Here is an 18,443-nt window from a genome sequence, read left to right as displayed (position 1 = left end):
ACAGTTCAGGAGCACTTCAACAAGCATGAATTTGAAATTTTACCCAAAATAGGCCCATTTTTCGAAAAATCAAAATTCGCCACCAGTAGGGAGCGTTTTAACAAATTCACTCCGAAGAAGAAAGTGGTCCTGATACCCTAACCTTTCATTTAAGAAGTGAACCCGATGACTTTTTTAACATGATGCCATTTTGGGACACCCTAATGAGTATACGAGAAGGAGTCAGCACTAGAGTGACAGAAAAAAAATTACCCCCATCGGCCCACCCCTGAGTCGATTCCTAGTTCCACCAGGAGTGTGCTCCAAATTTGAGCCAAATCGAACAAGTCTAGCTACCGGACCAACGTGCTTGAAGTTTGTATGGGATTTTTCGACGATTTACATAGAGAAAACCCACTTGCTCACATTTTCGCCGCTAGGTGGCACTGTATACATCAGATTATCACCAAAAGTGAAACTTAAGAAGATAATTTTATTATCTACAACTTTGTTGAAGGCTGCAAAGCTCCGTTGAAAAGTTAGTGTTGGCGCCATCTATGCGGTCACAGATTGAACTAAAATTTTCTAACCAAAACATAACTCGTAGTATGTACTGCAATTCTTCCGAACATACTATTCAGCTAAATCTAACCATTATTCCATAAAAATGTTTAGTTTGTTAGAACCTAGTACTGATACACTATCATGCACTGCTAGGCCCCATGCAAAACTGACTCAGACATCACTTCGTTAAAAGTTTAATAACTTTTCCTATTGGAGTTGGATCGCTTTGAAGTCTTCAACAAAGTTGTAGATAATAAAATTATCTTTTTAAGTTTTACTTTTGGTGATAATCTGATGTATACAGTGCCACCTAGCGGCGAAAATGTGAGCAAGAGGGTTTTCTTTATGTAAATTGTCGAAAAATCCCATACAAACTTCAAGCACGTTGGTCCGGTAGCTAGACTTGTTTGATTTGGCTCAAATTTGGAGCAGACACTCCTGGTGGGACTAGGAATCGACTCAGGGGTGGGCCGATTGAGTTTTCAAAAATTCATTATTTTTCTGGGCAGTCTAGTCAGCACACAGCACTAGAGAAGATAAATTTTGTTTAATGCGTATACATACGGTGAACTATTATACGATTCCATTAAAAATGACATGCTTATACGATTTTTGCTGGTCATCCACATACGACACCAGGTTAACTGCGGTTTTGTATTTTCAGCACTGGGACGTCGTATTTTCAGCACTAAAGAATCAATCCATATTGATTGATACGAAAAGTTATTAAACTGCTAGGCCCCATGCAAAACTCACTCAGACGTCACTTCGTTAAAAGTTTAATAACTTATTTCAACGAAACCGGATTGACTAGCAGTCTTCGACAAAGTTGTAGACAGTTAAATTATCTTTCTTACCTACATTTACAGTGATGCAGGTGTGACGTTAGATCAGAATGAGGCTATATGTGCCCAATGTCCGTCTATCCTTATAAAATCTAGTTGGACATTTGGAAAATGTTACGTAGAATTTGTTACTGTGCAAACATGTTCACACATTTGCTACCGTTGCAAAATGGGAGTATACAGGGTGTTTGGTTCATGGTTAAGAATCTCTCGAGGCGTGATTGACTGTCACGTTTGGAGAAAAAAGTTGTTCTACACATACCATCAAATCTCAAGCGTTACAGAGTTATTCAGCTTTTTGTGTAAAAAACTTATTTGTCTTAAAATACCTCTAGCTCAAAAAGTGTACATTGTATCTTAAATCGTTTAGTTCTATTCGAAAGGTGAGAAAATTTCCTATTGAATGGTGTTCACATATCTTTCAGTTAATAAGTTTTAATTACCTTTTAGTTGTAAAGTACTTAAAAGTTTTTAAGGATGCTTTTGTTAATTTTCTTAAAATAATGAATTATGATTATAGCACTATCTATTATCCAAAAGTTGGGTTTTATGACGATTCATAATTTGTTCTTCAACATCACCTCTTCTCATTTCTGTAATTTTTATTACTATTTTATTACAAAACTTTTCGTAATTTTATTACAAAACTTTTCGTGTAATCGACTTGCAAGTGCTTAAAAGACTAATCTAAAAATATGCTTTATATTCTATCGTTGTATGTGCAAATGTCTCTTAGTTATGGACACTAAAAGACTTTTAACTAGTAAAATATCTCACAATTAGCGTTTTTCGAGGAGTTTTGTAATTATTCTCATTAACGATCTGATAAAAATGATTTCGCGTCGAAGCAAAAAGAGATATTTGAACGAAATCAAAGAAAGCATTGTAGAACTAGCTGAGATGCATTATTTCTATTATAATAATGGTGATATTTATAATTTATCGGTTTAAGAAAATTAACGAAAATATTATTAAAACTAACTTTAAGCTATTTTGCCTCTAAAAGAATACTTTCACCGTTTCTGTAAAATTTTCCTGGCATTCGAATGAAAAGAAAAAAAGTGCGATAGGTGCATACTTTTTCAGTTAGAGCTAGTATTAGTGAAAATGAGATAAAAATATCCAAGTACAATAACTCAAACACATGAAGACAAGAAAAGATAAGTGTATCATGTCAAAGAACGAATTATGCAGCTCTTCAAGACTAACTGGTTGGTAAATGACTGAGCAATGCGTAATATAGACCCGGTGGTTCGCCACAGTGGTCCTTAGCCTCTTGTCCAGTAACTCCTATCCTTACCACCCCGCGGTACCAGCTGGGGTACGAGTAACCATAGGAAAGACCGGGTAACCAACCCCGGTGGGACCATGGTCGTATGTTGGGGGGCTCTTCTTTTCGGAGGGTGAGTCCATTCAAGCGTCTGTTCCCCATTTTAGGGGCGGCTCAAAACAGCGTCTGCTCTCCATGTTGGGGGCGGCTGATGTGCCGCTCAAAATGCACTTCAGTTAGCATAAAAACGCGCGCGAATAATGATATCATATGAGTTCACATCCTATCAAATTATTTATTGAGAATAAAACTATTACGTAATTATCATTTCAGTTCTTATAATATAAATACCAAAGTTTACACACGATTAATAATACTCTTCAATATGTACTCATTTTTTTTCGATAAATGTCTCGAGGCAGTAAAAGTAATCGCTTTATATTATATCGTTGTGTCCTTGGAATGTCGTGTTTCGCCGGAATACAGAAGCAAGGAATAATAAAATCGTGGACGGTTGATTCAATTAAACAAAAGCAACACTCCCGACAGTCGGCTGTCCGGAGTTTAAGTTGCATTTTTTTACAAAGCGTTCATTTCCGAATAATTTAAATAAACGATAAATCTACAATAAATTCTCGGCAGCCGGCTGCCCAGATCAATAATCACATGATAACAGTTCTGAGAATGACATAGATCGTATCACTTATCATGGTGAATCCAGATTTTGTCTAACTCTATACCCCACCCTACTAACAAAAACACCTTCCCGTGGCAAACGTGGAGGTACACGGTCTCCATAACAACGTTTGTTACACTAACATCTCTTCCAATCCCCGATGACTGTAAGGACGTGGCCGGCGCCGTTATTGGCAATTCAAAGTATAGAACTCTCGAAACGTGCACATTGAGGATGGATAGCTACTCCCAGGTCCCATTCGTTGATTCTCTGTGCAATTTCGCTAGTTCTGGTCAATCGCGGAGTAGCAACTACGAATTGTACGGTCGTTATGCTCATGCTCAAGCTCAATATGGACGTGACGTAACGTGTTCAAACTTCCACTCAGCAGAGAATTGCCGATAAAGTTGCGACGAATACTGCTTGGCGTTATCACTGTTGAACTCTTCTGGTACTTCCCCAACATTCGAACAATGATTGCAAATGATCGATTATCTTTGAAGACTCCATTGTTCGCAGTTTCTTGAAGTCGATCCATCCCGAGTAGGTGTCGATCATGACGATATAGTTGGCGCTGTTGAAGTGAAATCCGAAGAAACGATTTGAAATGGATATTCTGGAACTCGCTTTACAATCATCGGGTCTTTTACGTTGCGTTGCGGCGACTGTACTTCTGGCAAATTCCACATTGCTCGACAAATCTCTCTATGTCCCGACCCATGGATGGCCAGAATACCAATTGCTTGGCCCGTTTGATGCAGGATTGAATTCCAAAATGGCCCGCGTGTATTATATTCAACGTCTAACTGCGCAGTGTTTCTGGAATCAACAAGCGGTCACATTTGAAGACTACCCTTTCGTAGGTTGAGAGCTCATCTCGGTAGTTCCAGTAGGGCTTTAGCACCAGATCTAACTCGTCGGGCTCTTTCGGCCAGCCGTCGGTTATGATTTCGATCAACTTCTGCAGTGTGGCATCTTCGGCTGTTTTGACCACAATCTCTTTCATCCAAGCTTTGGAAACATTGAGAACAATGTGCACTTCCAGTTCTTCGTCATTTATTGGTACCGGGTTATCCACGTCCCTACTTAGGGTGTCTGCTATGGGAACATTTTCCCCACGGACGTACACGATTTTGGGAGCATATGGTTGTACATCTAGAATTATTCGCTTCAACCTAGGGGGTGCTTTGTCGAGAGGTTTTTTGAAAATTGATTCCAATTGTGGTCGGGTCGGTATGAACTACCACTGGTTTCCCAAAGATGTAGGAATGAAATTTCTGACAACCAAACTGTATTGCGAACGCTTCCTTCTCGATTTGTGGGTAGTTACTCTGTGCTGGAGTCAATGACTTTGACGCATAGGCGACGGGATAGCCGTCTTGGAGCAACACCGCCCCCATAGCGTGCGAGCTACAATCGACTGAAAGCACACTTTCCTTATTGACAGCATAGTATTTCAAAACAGGCGGTGTTGTTAGGAGGTTCAATATACTGTTGAATGATGCTTGTTGCTCATGTTCCCATTGCCAACGAACATCTTTCTGTGATAGCTGTCTTAAAGGAGCTGTAATTTGGGAAAGGTTAGTAATGAACTTTACAAGGTACGTTACCACTCCCAGTAATCGCTGTAGTTGCTTTCTGTTTTCCGGTACTTTTAATCTTCGAATTGCATCTATTTTATCACTATCCGACTGAAGACCTTTTTGCCGATACGATGTGCCCGAGGTATCGAACTGACTTCTTGGTAAACTGACATTTTTCGGGATTTAGTTTAAGGCCAGCGCTCTTTAGCCGCAGTGCGGTGATCTTATCCAATTCGTCTTTGTTTTTTTGCATAGATCAGAATATCTTCCATCGATACGTCCGTATCACTGATCCCTTTCAGCAAGCTTGAAATCAGGTTCTGAAATACTTCCGGGGCTGAAGCTAACCCGAACGGCCAGCGCAAACACGAATAACGACCGCATAGGGTGGTAAACGCTAAATACTTCTGAGATTTTTCTGTTACCTTCACTTACCAAAAGCACTTTTTGCAGTCCAGTATGGTAAACAGCTTGGAACCCCCGATTCTGGCTGCAATCTCTTCGATGGTGCGTAACGGATAGTGTCGACGGAGTATGCTTTTGTTTACATCTGTCGGATCGATACATAGGCGAATTTGTTTGTTTTTACGCACTACTATTATGTTTCTCACGACTGGTGTAGGCTCCTCTTGTTTTTTATGACGCCCACTTTAACCATTTTGTCTAATTCTTGTTTCACTTCATCGCGAATTTTGTGCGGGATCATTCTTGTTGGCCGGATTTCAAATACTGCTTCTGGTTTTAGATCCAACTCGTACTCGAAATTTTTGAAGCAACCTAGCCCTTGAAAAATATCGTCCCTGCTGCTGATTGAGTTTACACGTTGAATCATGTGCATCTCCACACAGGTTCTCTTGCCTAGTATCGGGATGACATCCAAATCTACCACCTTAAATGTGAGATTGGCGTTGCGCTTGTTAACGACACCTGGCACCGTCAAATCTCCTTCCACCTTCGTTTTTTCTCCGTTGTAGAAAACGATGTACTTCGTTCTTTATGTCCGTAAATTGTGACCGATGACTTTTCTTCCGATTTTCAACGGCATGTTGCATTGTGCGCCACAATCCAGCTTAAACTTTACCTTCAGATTTGCGATATTTGCTTCCTCGAACCAGTCGCCGTTATCGTCTTTGGAACCTACTGCGTGCAGGTATAGGTCAACTTCCGCTTCCGATGAATCTTCTTCTTCGCTTTTCATTATTACTTCAGCTTTCTTGGTCTTTAACTTTTCTCCTCCCCCTCGATTTCTGCGTACTTAGTCTTGAAACAAACTATCGCAAAATGACCTGTCCGATGACACAGCAAGCACTCTTTTTTATACGCCGGACAGTTATTCCGACTATGTTTCGATCCGCAGCGTCTACACGTGAACTGTTTTTCGTCATCGTGTGATCTGATCGCATTGCAACCACGACTTTCTGTATACATCTCCTTAAGAGTTTCCGTCGTCTTTTCGCTCGTCTTGCAGATTTGGATTGCCTTCTCCAACGTTAGCTTTGGGTCACTTAATAATTTTTAACTGACCTTCTGACTGGAAATCGCCAGTACAATCTTATCTTTCAGTCAGCGACCATTGATATCCATCTCTTCGTGAGCTGTTGCGAAATCACAATCGCGGATTGCTGCTCCCAGTTTGATTAAAAAATCGTCAAACTTTCGCCCGGTTGCTAATCAGTTCTCAGAAAAACATAGGTACTGTACGTTGGATTTGCTGTAGGGCTATACGCATCACTGAAAGCCTTTTTGATCGCCTCCGGATCATTCTTTTCCTCTTCCGTTAGTTGGAGTCCTTTGAATGTCCCGATAACGTCTGGACCAAGACTGTTCTTTAAAATTCACACTTGGCGCACCGCTGACAGCTCCTTTATTCCGGACGCTTGCTCGAACTATGCATATTGCTGAATCCAGTCTTTCCGAATTCGCGCTTTATCAGAATGGTTTTGGATATTTATGCGTTCAGGAGGGTGAGCGGAAAAATTTTGCACTGGAATCTGCACGAGGTTATGTGCTACCGCATCTCCTGCTTGGGCCATTTTCGGCAAATCTGTTTCACAACCGTTGTTTTTAGTACAAATACAAATCGATACTTCCGTAAGTATTTCCCGGTGTTTTTCGTACTTTCCGCGATTTCAAGTAAGTTTAAAATAGCATTTTTCGCGGCGACAAACGACTCACTTCTGACACCATGTAGCGTGGTCTTTATTGTGTCTTGTGTTGTACAGGTGTGGTGTATTAAGATGTTTGATTACGTCACAACAGTTGACGAATCAGGCGGAAGACAGAGGGTTGAAGGTGTTGGGTTGTGACGGCAAGGGCGGAGCAACAGTGAAGGGTGAGAACTGGACCAACGAACGAAAGGGCAGGACCGGAGCGAGCAAATAAATCAAAGAAGGCGAATGGTCGCAAGACAAGCTGCAATGTGAATCGAGAAAAACCATAACGAAGAATCGGAGGCGCAACCACAAAAACGAGTCACGCTGGAAAAGCTGCCTGCACTGCATAATGGTTCTGTAAGGCGCAGTCAGAACCGTCAAACTCTGGCTGTAGTAAAACAACACATAATATATTACCATTGAAGCATGATAAAAGTCACACTATGCGGGAAACTTCTACAAATCGGATGACAGGAATAAAACAGTCATCAAGCAATCAGTAAGTCAAATTAAACCCCATCAGTGAGAATCCAGTACGGGAAGATCGCAACTCTAGCATTACAAAGACGATTGAGACAAGTTACACGTCGCATTTCGTCCGCAACATTATACAATTCACGAGGCAGGATAAGTCCAATATCCTAACCTCGGCAACCATAAGAACGGCAACAACGAACGAAGAAGGAGAAGAGAAAAACAACACGAACTTACAAAATTCACTCGACGCGAAGCAGATATCAGATGCAGCATAGAGGAAGGAAGCGGAAGCGAACGAACGTTAAACCAACCCCGGAATCATGAGATGGCAGCCGAAACACCCACACCCGATATCCAAAGTCAACCAATTGAAAAGTCCCAAGATACACGGAACATAGGTACAGATAGTACCATAGGAACGAGCAAACCGGAAGACGACATCAGACAGACTTCAAGCAACAGCAACTACAACGGGTTCTCGGAGAACATCATAGCATATTTAGGAGAATATTAAAGAAACTGAAATAATACCCACACGTAACATTGATAATGATCTCTTCCAGATAATTATCAAATCATTAAGGAAGGGGACATGCAGCGACCCACTTTCTAGAGTGCATAAATTATGGTTTGGCATACGCAAAGTTAAAAAATAAAGGAAAGTCGAACCGAAGCGAATCGATCGCAAGTGTAATTCTGCTTAAGTAGCAATGTGCTTCAGCGACCCACTTTAGGCAGCAATGTTTACTTTTCAATAGCCACCGGGAGCAGTGATCGGTGACTCATGCATACCGGCTACAGGTGATTGTTTATGTTTATACTTATGGGCACATAGAACTCAACGTCAGGGATGCCACATTTAAATCTGTGTTTCGGTCAAAAAAATCTTTTTACCATCTGTGATGACTAAAAACGGAAAAACGTGTTTAATCCACCTAATAGTGTGATGAGACATTTCTTATAACTCTTATCACTCTCTTCGGATATTATATCGTTTGAGAGCATTTAGAACTTTATGCTTCGCGATGTTTTTGATAACACAAACTACATGGGATAGTGGAAGGGCTCAGAGAATCGCTCAAATCAGCATAGGACAACATCAGTTCTAGAAATCTCAAACCAAATCAATGGGAAAGCAAAAAAATGGCCCATAAAATAGACATACCAACGAATTATTGTTAATGCTCTGTTAATAAAATATCTATATTGTGGTGGGAAAACTGAATTTTCCTAAAGGGTTTATATATTGTACTGAAACAAAAAAAAACGATTTTTTTTTTTTGAATCGATTTGAAGTTTATATTTTACTCAAATTTCCAACGCGACTGAGAACTGAGAAATCAACGCTTTTTCTTGAAAAGGGCGATACTAGCAGTGATACCATTCAAAGAAAATCAACAGTGAATATTTCCAGACTTGGTTTTATTTCCTATTTAGGAACTATTGTGTTTTTACATCCTAGATTACATGATTCAGTGATCGAAACCCAAAACTTCATAAAGTATTTGAAATTATTAAATTAAAATTTGTTTTTGCTATTGAAATTGACAAAATGATAGTATCGCCCCTTTGGCGATTGTTTACTTTTTCGGTCCCATCTATCAGCATTGAAGTATCGCCCATACATTTTTTACAATAACTACCGTTTTACACCACCGATTTCGTCCGGGTTTTTTCAATAGAGCATTGTTACTATTTACAGCTGGTATCAGTTTGATAATCCTAAAAAATACGAAAATAACAGTTTCGCCTCTAAACTGCTAGCAAAAAAAGTATCGCCCTGTTTGTTTGCATGGAGCGTGGAGGGCGAAACTTTAAATAAACAAACAAAAATACAGTTTCGCCCGTTATATTTTTTGCTGTAGTTTAAGAAAGCAATATCGTAGAATCAAAATTTTTAGGTTAATTTGTTGCGTTTCAAAGCCCTCATTCGCATGTAAGAAAAAAGCCCTATGTTTACAAGTATCGCCCTTTTCACAAAAAAGCGTTGAAATGAAATCGCAGCTCCTGATATCACGCTATCTCTGAAGTACATGCGTGCATAGTTTCAAATTTTACTTCGACATCGACTTTTTCTAAAGGTGACTTCCCAGTAGTATTCTTGATTTGAATTATTATTGCTAATCCTAATGCCAAAGAACAAATAAAAACCTCACGAAAACGAACCGTTTGGGAAAATCATCATCATTACTGAAACTTTCATTTTCACAAAACTTTTCGATAACCTTCCGTCACTTGCGTTAATGCACTGGATGCACAGTAGGGTGACAAAAAAATGACCCCTATCGGCCCACCTCTGCGTCGATTCCTAGTCCCACCAGGAGTACTTGCACCAAATTTGAAGCAAATCGGACAAGTCTAACTACCGGACCAACGGGCCTGAAATTTGTATGGGAATTTTCAACAATTTGCATGGAGAAAACCCACCAGCACGCATTTTCGCCGCTAGGTGACACTGTATGCATCGTATTATCACTGTAAGTGAAAATAAGAAGGATAATTGAATTGTCTACAACTTTGTCGAAGACTGCAAGTAAATCCGACTTTGTTAAAAGAAGTTATTAAACTTTTAACGAAGTGATGTCTGAGTCAGTTTTGCATGGGGCCTAATAGTGCATGGTTGTGTATCAGTACTCGATTCACACGAACTAAACATTTTTGTGAAATAATCGTTAGGTTTAGCTCAATGATATGTTCAGAAGAATTATAGTAAATAATACGAGTCATGCTTTGATTAGAAAATTTTAGTTCCACCTGTTACCGCATAGAGGGCGCCAACACTAACTTTTCAACGGAGAGAGATAGAAGCTTGGTGTCTTCTACAAAGTTATAGAACAGGCATTTTCCAGTATTTCTTCTGAACATCTTGATACTCTATCTCTCTTCTATGAAAAGTTAGTAGTGGCGCCCTCTATGCGGTCACAGATGGAACTAAAATTTTCCAACCGAAACATAACTCGTATTATTTACTATAATTCTTGTAAACATACTATTCGGCTAAATCTAACCATTATTTCACAAAAATATATAGTTCGCGGGAGTCGAGTACTGATACACAACCATGCACTGCTAGGCCCCATGCAAAACTGACTCAGACATCACTTCGTTAAAAGTTTAATAACTTCTTTTAACATAGCTGGATTTACTAGCAGTCTTCGACAAAGTTGTAGATAATTAAAATATCTTTCTTATTTTCATATACAGTGATAATACGTTGTATACAGTGCCACCTAGCGGCGAAAATACGAGCTAGTGAGTTTTCTCCATGTAAATTGTTGAAAAATCCAATATAAACTTCAGGCACGTTGGTCCGGTAGTTAGACTTGTCCGATTTGCTTCAAATTTAGTACAAGTACTCCTGGTGGGACTAGGAATCGACTCAGGGGTGGGCCGATTGAGTTCTCAAAAATTCATCATTTTTCTGGGCAGTCTAGTGCACAGTGCTCTAAAAATCTAGCGAAATCGTCTTAGGGCACCAGCGGGTCTGTAATGAATACTAAAAATTAATTTCTATTCCATAATTTTCAGTTCAGCAATTCGAGAGTTCGTGCCCACCGCAAACCATGAAAAATAGACTACGTTGTGAAGCGATGATCACTATTTATTAAAAAATCACGGTTAAATAAAAAATAAAACTATTAAAAATTTTCAAATAGTTTATAATTTTCACAAACCTATTAGGAAAAATTGTGTAATAAGCTTTCGTAATATTGTGTAGACAAAAAGCTGAAAATTTGAAAAGAGATCTGAGGATTATGATTGATTACAGAACTCTGGAATTTTCTATTGGAATGTTTTCAGGCATGAATTTGATATTGATGCTATTAGACAACTGTGAAATCAAGACCAATAGATTAGTTACATATCAGGACCCCATTCCGACAATTTATCAAAAGTCCTCATGATGTTTACCACAACAGGTTATCAATCTACGGATCAGATAATGTTATAGTAATATTGAATTAAATCAGTTTGCATCAATAAATTTTCAACTCCAATCCAATATTTTTTTTGTGTGGTGGGGGGAGGGGGGGGTGTATGGTGTTAAAACCTGCTCTTGGCTACGCCGTTGCTTGGAGTTATTTATTTCGCTTTTCATTTTCCGAAAGGTTTCAGATCGATCCGATGGTCAAATTAGAAAAATTGCAGTCAGAAGGTTCGCACAAATGAACATTTTTGCACTGATAAGTTATCAAGTTCCTTCCAGACAACTTGGAAGTGTTCGGTGATTATTTCTAGCGGTTGTAGATAGAAAAATGAAATACAAAATTCGATTTATCGAAATAATGTTTGGCTTATTTCAATGGATTATTACTATATTGAACAATAAATAGACGACGAAGAGTAATCCACAAACAACAAGCCATAACTTTTAAAGTATTCAAAATAGATATTTTAAGTCTTTAGTAAAGTTATTCGCAAAAGTAAGAGCTACAAATTTGCTGAAGGCATCATTTCGATATAATCACTTTCAAGAAAATTTGTGAAAATATCTCACTCATAGGGGGATTAATCAGCAAAAGCACAATACCAAAAGAAAGAGCATATTACCTCCATTAAATTCTCCGAAGATACTATTGACCTAAAATAAGCCGTTTTGGCGTTAATAATAGATTACATGTTTTTGGTGATATTTCTGGCAATGGGAAATGATAGAAATCTTTCGTCCGCATTTAATGTTAAATATCTCTTTTGATAATAGTCCGATTTCAACAATCTATAGCTTGTTCGAAAGGTATTCGTTCAAACTGTCTAAAAATATATAAATTGTTAATCTATATCGTCAATTCCGGCAGATAATTTAAAAAAACTGCAAAAAAACGCCATTTTTACGCATTCAAACATTCATATCTTAAAAACTAAACATCAGAATCAAAAACAAATTAATAGCGTTCATACTGTTTTTTAGTTCTTTCATTTAAAATTGGTTTGGATAAGATCGGTTCAGCCATTGCTGAGAAACACAAATGAGAATTTGTCCGTTACATACACACACACACAGACACACACACACACACACACACACACACACAGACATTGTCCCAAATCGTCGAGCTGAGTCGATTGGTATATAAGACTCGGCCCTCCGGGCCTCGGAAAAAATCTTGAAAGTTTGAGCGAATTCTATACATTTCTTTTATAAGAAATGTAAAAAATCTGTGAAAATCTGTGATAAATTTCCAAAAAATCTGTGCAAAATCACAATATTTCCAAAAATCTATGAAAATCTGTGAAATTTTCATCATGCCATTCAATGCCAAAAATCTGTCATCTGTGAAAAAGAATCTGCTAAGAAAAATTATGAAAAAAATCTGTGACATTACAGGAAAATTTGTGAATATGGTAAGCCAGCTCAGCGGTCCATCTCCTATCGGTATGGAACGTTCTAGCCGCACACAGATACTGAACCTAACCCGAACATAACCGAACCTTCGTTGTGATTTTGGCATCGCTTCACCGTAAAGTACTTTCGATTGCTCTAATCGATAAAGTAATCTACTTCTGAAATAATTCTGAACTGTGCCAGTACTACTATATTGCGAACATGTTGGAATTGAATAAGAGAAAGAACGTTTAACGTTTTAATAATTTATTGTGATGTTCGACTTTCCGTGCATATGTACCGTTGAGCAATGAAAAAATGAAAAACATCGATCCCGTTTCCATTTGCCGCAATATGCTTCCGGGACGCGCGACAGGTTCGAAAAATGTAAACCATGTTACGTTAAATAGAGGGCACATTAAATAGAGACTAAGAGATATCATGGTTGTTTGTCAGAAATCTTAGTACGTTTTTACAGTGATATTAAAACGTTAAATTACATAAATTTTGATTAAACCAATTGATGCCAAATACCAGCCCGTCCCGAAACGAATCAATCAACGTGCTCATAACGCATCTTACGAAGCCATGCACAGGAACGGCTCATAGTTTCAGATCCAATTTTCAACGCAAATTAACGTCGGGCCAAGAGCCGACCGGCAACGGATTGAGTTTTGTCCTCACACTCTGACACATAATTAGAGGATCAAATCTCAGCCACTCGTCGCCGGCAATTGCAACGTGAAACTCGCACCCGTTCAAGCCTTTCATTTTTTTTTTGAAATAGAGAGCATGTTTCTATTTCTGGTTCGTTCAGTTGCTAGTTCACAGAATATTGCCACAGGTTAACGATAATGGTGTGATTTTGATTGATGATACTAATGATGCTATTCGATTAGCTAGATTATTGGGGAGGATTTATCAATTACTACTGCAATTAGTTCATGATGGAAATAAGACCATTCACTCTAAGCTTGATTAACCGAAACATTATCCGTGCATAGGAGCTTGACCGCAAATCAACTCAAAATAATCAGGTCAGTTTAATTGGCAATCGAACTCGCCACCTGTTGGACGAGGAAAGTACGCAGTCCATCCTTTCGATCTGCTACGAATGTGTAACGTGACAATTTTGAAAAATCTTGGCTCTATACGTACACTTTTTGTAACATTATCAGTTGGAAATTATGCACAGCTGCGGCGAATGTGAATGTAGCTGTCTCATTAGTAATATCTCCCATGTCGGTATGTCTCATTATACGAACTATGTGAGGAATCCCAAGAGCTACGGTGTCGTCCCGTATTGCACTGTATAATTAAATAACCAACACGAGCCAAGTGGGTTATAGAAAACTGCGTAGCGCACGGATGATGTGGAAATACGTTGAATTGCTCAGCACTGATTCTGTTTAATAATCAGTAAGTTAGTTCTTAATATATATTCTAGCGACAAACGACGGTTTTTTAAAAGCCTCAGTGCTCAAGGTCGAAGAAGGGAATGAAGAAGAATTTATAGAAAAGCATGAAATAGTGTCATATGAGCAAGCTTAGTTTCTCGACGACCTAATCTTTTGTATCTTACCGCAGAAAACAGGATGCTTTAGCCTTTTCTTACGGGAAATATCTCGTTATTTTTAATGCTTATTTGATGATTACTAAAAAATAGTAAATTAAATGTGTTAGCTTCATTTCGTTGTGCCTTTTATCTAGCTTTATCAAAACTAGATGCTAGTACTGGTAAATGAGACCAGATTTGAGGTTATTCAATTCTTGTATTCTAAATTCCTGATGTGTGCATGCTTTCCTGAAATATGTCGTTGCATAGATGCCTAGATTTGATAATTCTTGACTTCGAATTGAAAATGGTTCTGAACAAAAACCACACGAACACCGCCGGGGTTGTACTCTTGTACTCTAGAGCAGAACTCTTTAATTCTGATTTTTTTTTCGTTCTTGGTACACAGAGTCTTTAAACTGACTTCCTTGATTAGTCGCATCAACCAATGTACTAATATCTTGACTGATAAGAATTTTCGTGAATTTGTGGAATTTTTAATTCCCATATTCTATATTTTTCAAATTCTCGGACATTTCTTCTTTAAAAATTTTAACTTTTAATTATTATTTATCCTAGAACTTCTGGGTGCTTCATTTATCGGTCTTACAATTAAAGCAATTTTCGAATGTGTTCCTTCAGTTTCAGCAGATGTTCGTTCACGTCTTCCATATTCGCTCTGAAGATGACCATCTTCTACCACCGTCACCGCTAACAGGCCTTTCGTTTTTTTTTTTCAAACCAACCATCATTTAGATTTTACGATGGCCCATAACAATAAACCTATTTTCGTTCTCATTGGCGACCAGACAAAACACGGCTGCTACAAAGTTGATACAGGTCTAGGTGCTTCCCGTCGAGACAGAACACCGACTACCAATGCAAACCACATCTTCAGCCCGTCTGGAAACGAAATTGAATAAATGTAGTAAGGGGGTTTAATTAGAAAACCTAGCCGGAAAATTGACGCACCAATAATCGGAAGCCAGTTGATGGAGAGGGGATATACTAAATTGAAACGATGAAAACCAACGAACGATAAAACGGTTCCCTATCTAACTTGAGAACTGTGGTTGCAATTTCCAGATGTGGCAAAGATGCTTTTCAAGTGGCTTCTTGTCCGGGGGAGGGGCACGTGGGAGTTAAGTAATAAAATTAATTCTTAACAAGTAATTGATCTTGTTCAACGAACTCAAACTGCGTTCCCCAGCTATCTTTACACTGTTTCTATTTAATGATGCTGAATGAAAATTAATTTCCACGATTAGAACAAAATATCCCATCATTACCTGTTCCTTAGTCAGAGGTTCAAATTTCTCGAACCAAACGACCTGCGGTTCCGTTTCGCCTTCCGCCAGAGGCTTCGGTTGGGGCGACCAGCATCTGCCTAACACTACAATATTCTCCTCGTCGACACTACGATAATCACCGTGCTGTGTGTTTGCATTGCGAAACACAAACAGCTGATCACCGGCGTCACCCTCCAGGATCACTTGTTTATTGGTGTTTGTATCGCGAACCGCAAACAGCTGATTGCCGGCCTCAGCCGGAGCGGCATCATCCAGAATCACTTGTTTAATTGCACTTGGCCCAGCGACTGCCACTTCGGAACACTGCTTCTCCATCGTTGGAGCGAGACTTTTACTGAATACAGATGGCTTAATTGATTTTACGAAACTGATTGCTGCTCTTAGCAGCATTCCACACTATCAGCGCCGGTTCAATGAGAAAGCACAGCTATTTTGCACCTTTGGCACTATGTAACTCACTACGGATTCACTTCAAACGGGATCACCGGAACTATTTCACAGTAGCTTGGTAGTTTAACACTCGAAGTCACCGAAAAACTTTAAAAGCAACCGGCAAACGCAATCGCGAATCGTACGATAACAGAACCGCGGCGGCACGATGTAAACAGTAAATAAACCTACTTTACCATCGCGACGTGCGCACATGTTTTTGACGTCTTTGGAGAGTGAAGCGAACAGAGGCGAACTGGGCGTTATGCTTGCGTTACGTGTGAATGCATACCACGGATAGGCGCGCTTGAAGTGAAATCTTTCAAGCGTCGTTCGGCGCTGAAAAACGTGTTCGGTGTATATAAATATCGTACATTATTGATGATTACGAGAATTTATCCGCGTTTAAAATGAGTTTGTAAAGATTGTTGAAACATGTAAACGTCTATTTTATACAAGACCCTTAAATCACATGACCTTTTTAAAAAAGAAAGTATCAATTCAAAAATCTATAACACGGTGCTACAGTGATTTGATACTTTTCAAGTGACCTAGTGTTATGATGTATGTAGATCTCATCAAATGAGCAATGTTATACACCCTCAAAATCTTGATTTATTAAAGCAAAAAATGATTTTTCGGAGCTTTTGGCATTAAAAAAATATCTGCGCAGTCATTTTTCAACCGATTTTAATTTTTGAGTGTTCTGGAAAGAAGAAATTACCCGGATAGAATTTTACAATAGCATTTACCCTATAAACAAGCATAGAACAATAAATATTATAGTTATTACTGTTTCAATATTGTTCGATGCCAAGTTCTCACAGTAGATTTAGAATAAAATTTCATGTAACAATAAATTTCACTGTTCAGCAAAAAACTGATACAGTGCATTCACATTAAATTTTACTGTTTCGAGAAAAAAATGTATGGAGAAAATTTGATTTTTTTAATGTTAAGATACACAACCACCCCCTTTTTCACTGTAAAAGTCTATTTTACATTGAATTTACTGTAAAAACGTTAAAGTTTATTGTTTTTGTATTGTAGCATAACACTAAAACTGTAAATTATTGTAAAATTACTGTACTGTCACAGAAAAAATCATGGTTTTGTTCCTGTACATTTCTATTCTAATGGTATATATGCTAAGTTATGCAGAGGGGCAACCTTCCAGATTTATCTGGATTCTTCCAGATTTTTAAGCGTCTTCCAGACATACACGAAACTACTCAAAACTACTCAAAGTTGAGCTCTTTTGACTCAATCTCGGGGTATCGTGGAATAAGGTAAAATTAGGTAAACCATGTTGAAGGTAGTTTAGCTCTACCCACGGCAAAAATCACAATTTTTTAATAGGTTTTTTATACTCAACTTTGAGATAAATATATTTAAATTTAAGTTGAATCTACCTAATTTTGAGTATACCTTAAACAACTCAAAAGTACCCTATTCCACGGAAGATCTCGACTGAGTCGAATCTTTCGCTTTGTTTTTGAAATCACTATTAAGTGCGAAAGTGACGCAAAACTCAAAAGTACCTGAATTTGAGTTAGAAGAACTAATTCTTTGGGTTGTTATATTTTTCCGTGTACAGATTTATGTTTGCATGATCCAGATTTCAAAAAAAAACATCCACATTTATCCAGACAATTTGAAAAATGAGAAAATAAGTTACAAGAATGCATAGTTGATTTTTAAACAGCCTTTTGAGCCACAACTTTTGAAAACAAAACTTTTCAGAAAAGCTTAAAGCATAACATACCCTAGATTTTTCGCTAAAAGTGAACAAATTTTGTCGAATTTTAATCAGCTAGAAGTTCCTGCAATCCAAGATACACGCAATTTTAATCCATATACTCTATGCTGAAAATTAAGCGTTTGAGATGGTCAGATTTTCAGCGCAATTATCGAATTTTCAGTAAGCCGTTATATATTTGTTAACATACAAATATGGTTCATTAATAAATTGCACCATTTATAACTCTCCCAAAAAAAAAATATGCCATCCAGACAATTCAACATTTTCTCAAAAAATATTGCAGATTTTTTGAAAAAAAAACACTTGGTATCCCAGAAGTTATGTTCTTTTGCCAAAAATACTTTGCGGTTCTGCTACAAAAATATGAAAATAACCATCCAAAATTAGAAACTTGCTCGCATGAACTCTTAAGGGATTAGTCAGGTATTATCTCGCTCTATAAGATTCTTTAATAATATCTTCCGTTATTTTTTCCAATTTTATGTTCAAGCTTCACACGCATACTTTTGAATGTATT

General features: G+C 38.2%; 1 protein-coding gene across 1 annotated transcript in view; it reads right to left on the bottom strand.

The window, feature by feature from the left end:
• LOC131678404 (pseudouridylate synthase RPUSD2-like) overlaps positions 1–16,318 on the bottom strand; it is a 711,893-nt gene extending 695,575 nt beyond the window's left edge. Inside the window, exon 1 of the mRNA XM_058958552.1 lies at positions 15,715–16,318. Within this exon, the coding sequence (XP_058814535.1) occupies positions 15,715–16,125 (411 nt within the window). The 5' untranslated portion in view covers positions 16,126–16,318. The remainder of the gene's footprint in view (positions 1–15,714) is intronic.
• Between the last annotated feature and the right edge of the window lie 2,125 nt (positions 16,319–18,443).

Source organism: Topomyia yanbarensis, chromosome 2 (genome assembly GCF_030247195.1).
Source record: "Topomyia yanbarensis strain Yona2022 chromosome 2, ASM3024719v1, whole genome shotgun sequence".
Taxonomy (NCBI): domain Eukaryota; kingdom Metazoa; phylum Arthropoda; class Insecta; order Diptera; family Culicidae; genus Topomyia; species Topomyia yanbarensis.
The sequence above is the reverse complement of the archived record's forward strand: the minus strand, read 5'-3'. Positions and strand labels throughout refer to the sequence as shown.